The sequence below is a fragment of the Bactrocera tryoni genome, chromosome 1 (genome assembly GCF_016617805.1).
Source record: "Bactrocera tryoni isolate S06 chromosome 1, CSIRO_BtryS06_freeze2, whole genome shotgun sequence".
In the NCBI taxonomy this organism is placed as follows: Eukaryota; Metazoa; Arthropoda; class Insecta; order Diptera; family Tephritidae; genus Bactrocera; species Bactrocera tryoni.
This window is the reverse complement of record NC_052499.1, coordinates 77,246,600-77,253,362: the sequence shown is the minus strand read 5'-3', so window position 1 is coordinate 77,253,362 and position 6,763 is coordinate 77,246,600. Positions and strand designations below refer to the sequence as shown.

Genomic DNA, 6,763 nt, shown 5'->3' with positions numbered 1-6,763 from the left:
GAAGAAGATATCGAAAACAAAACAAGAAAAACGCGCGGAAAGTAATACAAATTGAGCATCTTCTACGAATATTTGCGCACATTTCTTGGTGTGGGACGGAGTACAATAAATTATATTTATTTTTGATAAAATCAGTTTTAATGCTTTGCAGCAAAATGTCAGTGGATAAATCACCTTTAAGGAAAAGTGTGGGAGAATGCAGTCTTAATTCGTCTTCTTCCTCTTTTCGAGGTTGTTGGGCAGAAGAGATGCAGGAGCAGGACAATCATGGGGTAAGGTTTGAAAACATTAAGAAATTTATTTATTTATTATAAATATAATATATTTACACAAAAACAGCAACAACAGTCGTTCAACAGCAGCGGAGAGATGTCTAGCAAAAATGACAACGAAGATGTCAATAAATCCAAACATTCGGTATCGCAAGAACGCGAAATATCTTTGGAATTCATTGATGGTGTAAATGAAGAAAAATTTGAACGATTAGTGAAGGAGGATAAAATAAAAACGCCTTTCAAAAGGCGCTACTCACAAACACCGAGCAACGGCAGTCGCTCGGACAGTCCGAACGACTCGAATAGTGATAATAGTGCCGGAGGTGATGCAGCCAATTTTAAGCGCACAACTAATCAAGTCGATAATCAACATGACCTTCAGAAACGTTTACGTTATAATAGTTATGGCTCTAACACCTCATCCAATAAGGAAAAGCAAGTAGAGGATGATCCTGTTATATTAGCGCGTCGTCAGAAACAAATTGAATATGGCAAAAACACTGTAGCTTACGAACGTTACATTGAGATGGTGCCAATACGCCAGCGTACACGCGGTCATCCCCGTACGCCGAATAAATATGGAAAATACAGTCGCCGCACTTTCGATGGACTGATAAAAGTATGGCGCAAACAATTACATTACTATGATCCAGAACCTGCAGCTGGTACTGCTGGTGGTGCTGACGACGACGATGATGATTCGGATTAGTTGCTCTCATTGCGCAAAATTGCGTTTACTATAAAACAAATAGTCTTCTACGTGTTTACATGTTTATTTTTAATCAACTTTGCTTGTTGTAAATGCTCAATTTCTGTTTGTAATTAGTATACTATATAGCGAGTACTATATTGTTAAGTTCTAAGTAATATGCCGAAGGTAATGAATGTGTACTAAAATGAAAGTTATGTGGAAAAGTTTAGAATAATATTTGAAAAGTGGAAATCAATTAATTTTATGCACAATATACATACTTTTTCGCACATATCGTTAACTATTATAGCGTATAAGGCAAGAACCTTTCAGGTGGGCCATTGGCTTTAGCTGAAACCTTTATACCTTAATAAAATAAAAACTATAATTAATTCATATAAAACATATGCTTAAATATATACCGAATAAAACATTACTAAAGCAAATTAGTATTTTACGGCTTAATATTTTAAAGCGGTCACAAATTATAAACAAATTTGACCCGGATTTTCGTGTTTCGTTGAAGTTTGATCTCTTATGTCACAATTAGCCGTTTGGCAGCTATTTGTTTATGAACTTTATTTTGAAAAGAAAAAAGCAAACTCAAAATTTTGTTTACCAATGGAATCACGGCTACGGAACCGTTAAAAAGGAAGAAGTGTTTTGGGAAGTATATTTGATTACGAACATAAGAGTGACATGAGGTGAAGATCATGAGGTCATTGCCTCTCTTTTATGGATCGACTCTTTTTGCAAATACGACATCGAGAAAGAGATGCTTGGCAATGTAGTTGAGGACGCTATATTCATCAACAGCATAATTACTGGTAACGGGAAGTGCGTTTATGAATATGTGGTAAAACTGTCCAACAATCTGGCGAATGGCGCTCCAAAAATGAGCCGAAATCGTAAAAACCAGATTAGCTTAAGATACTGAAGGCCATCCCAGCCATTTCAAGAGCCCATTTTGAAGGAGTTTGTATTAAAATACGTGAATGTTTTTTTTTTTTTTTGTGAGTCCGAGTAAAATTTGATCAGACATATTGAATATGATTTGTTGTCCTGATCGTCGTAGATTGTTGTTTTTGCTATCGTTAATAGAGAAAGTTGGCAGTTCCCACGCCAGTCGGGTCTACTTAACCGGAACGGACCCGGATTTTTTATCCGGTCAAGGACTGTTAACTCGACTGAATTCTGCCGATACAACAACAACAACAATAAATTTGGCAATATAAGAGGCTGGTGAAAGAGTATTGAGTATAAATAGAGAGGTTTCTTCTTCAATGAACGCATATCTGTTTATTTTTTGTAAAATTTACATAATACATATTTTGTGCTCATATTATTTATTATAAATATTTATGATAAAATGTGGATTGTTTTAAAAATTTGTGCTTAATACTATTTGTCGTTGTCGCTTTAGGTGTATACTTATTTATTAAAAATATTATTTTATTTTACTTGTATTAGAATCTCTAATAATGTTCGCTTATGTTTATGAAGATAATGCAGTTGTCATATTAATTTAATTTATGGACGTTTTCGTTTTTATGTTTAAATGGCAAACTTTGTCTTAATTCAGCAGAATACAAGCTGCTTTATTCCGATATTTTATTAAACTCGTGCCGACTGTGAGCGGCGTGCCTGTACCACATTCACCACCGTTATAATAATCCAAAAGATTACCGTTAACCAACTGCATATGAGTGTCATGTAGAGGCAAGCTCCGGTGTTGATGCGCCCATATTTGCGGCGCTCATACGAAATGCTCTCCACCAAATAGTCCATGAAATCGAAAATCGCGTCACATGAAAGGCGTCCTTTGATGACCGGCACAATATTGCCAGCGCCCTGTAGTTCTTTGAGCAAAGATTCGCTGTACTGCTTGCAAGTGACGCGGAAGCCATCACTGTAGATCGCAGCATAAATTAAAGTGTAAACGGCCATAACGCTAGAGATACCGGCAGCGGGTGTCCAGTAATAAGGGGAAATACCGTTGTGTGTCAATTCCGACTCCGCTGTGACGACAATCATATCACCGGTTCTGTGTAGATGGAGAAAGTTTTTAAATATAATATGAAAAGAGATTACTCGTATAACAATTTCATGAATAATTGTAGAATCTAGGGAATATTAATTAAGGCAACTATTGGTTATTATATAAGGTAGTTAAAAGAAATCTATTATTTTTTTTTAACAGATGACTTTAGTGATCTGTATGTCGGGTTGTATAAGTGCGATCGGGAAAGATGAGATTTCGTTATAAAAAACTTCTCAAACAATTTTTTTGCTTGATGGATGGTTGCTGGGGATGAAAATTGTGCCATTTACGACAACGGTTGTGGTTGAACATCGGTAAGTGAGCTTACTATGAGCTGCTTCAAAACTGGCAAACTTCACTCTAGTAGCATATTATTTCCATTGGAAACGCTGTTAAGCACTTTTATATACTCCAGTATCATGGTTGATTTGTTTTCAAAGGAATAGTTTGCCTGAAATCCCACTTGACTATCACTGAGTATGTGAGTACGTGGTCCCCCTATACCGGTCCCAATTTTATCTACCGCTTTCGAGCCATCTGCATACCAATGCATTGTGGTCCTACGAAGTTACACCTCAAGGATGGAGTCCTCCCATTTATTTTGTAGCCAAACGAGCCTTTGTCTACCTATTTAATAGTAAATTCAAGCTTAAAATTATAACATAAAATATTTCCTAAAATAAACCATAACGCCCTTCCCCACCCTAGTTTGGTCTCAACAATTAAAATTATCTTTATTTACATGTCTTCGACTAGCTCGACTTGAACTTACTACATACATACATACATACATACATATGTATGTACATTATATATAAAATGTGTGTCTGTTTGTTATGGTTCGCAACACTTAAGGCGTCAGTGAAATTTTTAACTGTGTGACAGTTTTAAATTGAATTTAATGCAGACCTCCACCTACACTTGCAATCCGCTATACATTTGTACACACAAATATACACGAGTCATGGTTATTAACCTTTGACAGAGTTTAAATTAATAACCAGCGACCACAAATTATTAGCTTAGCTAGTTAATTGACAAGGGAAGTTATCTATTTTGGCACGTCAAATTATAGGGTTACTCATAAGCTGTGTGTGACCCACTGAACCTCGAATATTAGAATGCTTTCTTGGCTTTGAGTTACCGATTAAATTGAGGTAAGGAAACATAATACATTGTAGTTTACAAAACAGTGTTGTGAGTTTGCCTTTTTGAGGTTAAGTTGAATTAGATCATAGCTGAATACGAGTACATTATAATTAACAGTTATAATGTTTCTTCTACTGATAATATTTAGCTAATATTCTAATCTATAAATAAATGTCATGACCGTATCTTTTTTATTCAGACATACATACATATGTATGGGCTTATAGAAATAATAAGGGTGATTCATCGAGTAAAAATGATTTAAAGATAAAGAAGAATATAAATTTTAATAAATAGATTTTTGCTGAAAACTTAAGATTTTGTTTTTTGATATCATTTCTCTTATTTACCGTAATGTTAAACACCAGAGAGCTTCCGGCTGAGAACAAATATTACAATTCTTTATTTGTTTGAGATATATAATTTGAAGTTTAAAAGCTATAGACCTCGGTCAGAGATGTCATCGCCTCCAAACAGTGGCGTAGCTACAACTTCGGGCGCCCGGGGCCAAGGATGTTCTGCCGCCCCCTTTATCTACCTACCTACAAGTTTCATGAGGTGGTTCGAACAAAAGTGAATTTTTACAAAATACCTTCGATATTAAGTATGTAAAATTTAGGAACTAGAAGCCACGCTAATTCTGAAGTTCCACAATTCTGGACATCTTATTAAAAGCCATAGAAAAAACCCATTTTCTCCCTATATCTTGTACACTTTTGACACAATTTGCAGGAAATTTTGCCCGAATTGGAGTTTTTAAATACCATTTTTCCGCCCCCAAGACGTTGCGCCCGGGACGACGGCCCCCTTCGCCCCCTCCTAGGTAAACGTATAAAATGTGCATACCTAAAAACAATTTATCGCCGATGTTTCTAGTAGTCGAACCCTACTTATACATATTACTCTTATCGACCTTACTCAATCTTTTGACTGGTCGCAAGATATCCTGAAGCGAATTCTTGTCCAATAGGACCAATTCTTTTTAGCCACTACCAACACTGATTTTTAACCACTCATCAGCCGAGCACATATTTGCCAAGAATCTCAAGAACAAACACTTTTAAATTAATGAACGCTTTCAAGCTATGAAATTGCTGAGAAACGTCTTACATCTACCCTACAAACACCGTAAAACATCTAGGTAGGATTGGGAATTTTTAAATAATGAACTTAGTAAATACAGTTTCTATACCAAACTCAACTCACCTATGCCGAATGGTGGTGGTGCCCGTTTTCCGTTTAGTCGTGCCCATACAAATCCTATACGCATGATAAATGCCCAACACAATGGCGAATAACAGTGGAAAGATCAGTCCGTATGTGGCGTAATGGCAATATGCTATGTGGCCACCCTCGAAGCTGGTGTACGTGGAGCGTCCATGCAGGATGCAGCCACAATTCGATTCCGGACAAGCATTCAACACATAGCGCCAATGTGCCCATGCAACGCCCGAGGTGATGCAGCAAATGACGGAGGTGGCTATAATGAGCGGGTACAAATAGGCAAGCGCCCTTTCAGCGCTGTACGACATCTTTACTTTCACGAATGTGCGATTTCCCGAGTATAAGGCAAAAGTTTTCTTGTATAAAATCACTTTTTGTATTTAATTTGTTTAATAACAACTGTATTTCGCTAAAATGCAAAGAAACTAAAAAATGTATAATGTTTTTGGCAGCCAAATTGGGAGAGAAGAAGCCAAGTAACGCTGCTCACTCTAACTTATTTTTGTTTGGTAGTCTATGGGTTGATAAGACCAATTGGTGCGCCTTAAGCTTGCGCACCTGTGTAGGTGAGCAAGAGAGCGCAGTGGACTAACTCGCAACTGTATCTATGTGTGCGTGCATGTATGTGTAGGTGAGCAGTACGGCAGGTGAGATAGGAGCGGTGCCATTTTTATTCTAGATAAAGTTAAATGCACCTCAAAATTTATGAGAGAGAATTGAAAATGCAAGTGAATCAAGAAAGATTAATAAAAATGTTTAAAATAAATTATCACAACTTAATTTTTCGAAATCAAATAATTTTTAACACTATTTCTCGCAAGTTTTTGCAAAAATAAAATATTTTAATTACATTTTTAAATCAAATAATGAAACACTTCTTCGAAATCATTGCCCAGGTGGCAACAATTGAAGGTGCCATACTCATTGAGTCACTATCTAGCGTGCGTTTGACTGTAGTGGTGCATCTGTGTGAATGGTTCTACCAAAACACCTGAGTATCACTAGATATGAGATGAATGCATTATTCTTAGCCACTGCGCTCTTAAACTACCAAAAAAAATATAAAAAACTGCATTTAAAAAGTGCGTTCACCTTCGAGTATTCCCTTAAAAACAAGTAGAATATTTTGCACTAGACTATTTTCAAACTCGCACAAAATAAAATAAAATAAAATAAACTAATTTGTTCGTTAGTATACCGCGTCAGCGTAATAAACCTTCAACAACTCTGGCGCACTCAGACTGACTGGGCTCCTCACTGTTGTGGCTTGTTTGTCAACATTTTAGCTAAAGAGCAGCCGCTCTCAGCGCACTTGAGGCGGTGGTTTCAAAAAAGAGCGCGCAAGAGTACCCTAGAGGCGCATTAGATCTTGTGTCTGCTACT

At 36.6% G+C, this 6,763-nt stretch overlaps 2 protein-coding genes across 5 annotated transcripts; one reads left to right on the top strand and one right to left on the bottom strand.

Moving 5' to 3' along the window:
* LOC120766428 (histone RNA hairpin-binding protein) lies at positions 1 to 1,412 on the top strand. 2 transcript variants are annotated; one of them, XM_040091931.1, is made up of 3 exons: positions 1 to 88; positions 152 to 272; positions 340 to 1,412. In XM_040091931.1, the coding sequence occupies exons 2-3, from the start codon at positions 156 to 158 to the stop codon at positions 982 to 984; spliced, it is 762 nt and encodes a 253-aa protein (XP_039947865.1). In that variant the 5' UTR covers positions 1 to 88; positions 152 to 155; the 3' UTR covers positions 985 to 1,412. The 2 variants fall into 2 exon arrangements, with proteins under 2 accessions (XP_039947865.1, XP_039947864.1); XM_040091930.1 differs by having other exon boundaries at positions 2 to 272.
* An 846-nt stretch (positions 1,413 to 2,258) lies between these two features.
* On the bottom strand, positions 2,259 to 6,607 carry LOC120766717. Of its 3 annotated transcripts, none has more exons than XM_040092363.1 (3): positions 6,473 to 6,607; positions 5,363 to 5,805; positions 2,259 to 3,010 (listed from the first exon to the last, which is right to left on the bottom strand). In XM_040092363.1, exons 2-3 carry the CDS (start codon positions 5,686 to 5,688, stop codon positions 2,581 to 2,583), a joined length of 756 nt encoding a protein of 251 aa, XP_039948297.1. In that variant the 5' UTR covers positions 5,689 to 5,805; positions 6,473 to 6,607; the 3' UTR covers positions 2,259 to 2,580. The 3 variants fall into 3 exon arrangements, with proteins under 3 accessions (XP_039948297.1, XP_039948298.1, XP_039948296.1); XM_040092364.1 differs by having other exon boundaries at positions 5,363 to 5,789; XM_040092362.1 differs by lacking the exon at positions 6,473 to 6,607 and having other exon boundaries at positions 5,363 to 6,085.
* Between the last annotated feature and the right edge of the window lie 156 nt (positions 6,608 to 6,763).

Coding starts and splice junctions, on each gene's coding strand:
- LOC120766428 (XM_040091930.1), top strand. CDS start 141: ATGCTTTGCAGCAAAATGTCAGTGGATAAATCACCTTTAAGGAAAAGT. Junction 273..339: donor AGGAGCAGGACAATCATGGG/GTAAGGTTTGAA, acceptor ACACAAAAACAG/CAACAACAGTCGTTCAACAG.
- LOC120766717 (XM_040092363.1), bottom strand. CDS start 5,688: ATGTCGTACAGCGCTGAAAGGGCGCTTGCCTATTTGTACCCGCTCATT. Junction 3,011..5,362: donor ACCACCACCATTCGGCATAG/GTGAGTTGAGTT, acceptor CCATCTACACAG/AACCGGTGATATGATTGTCG.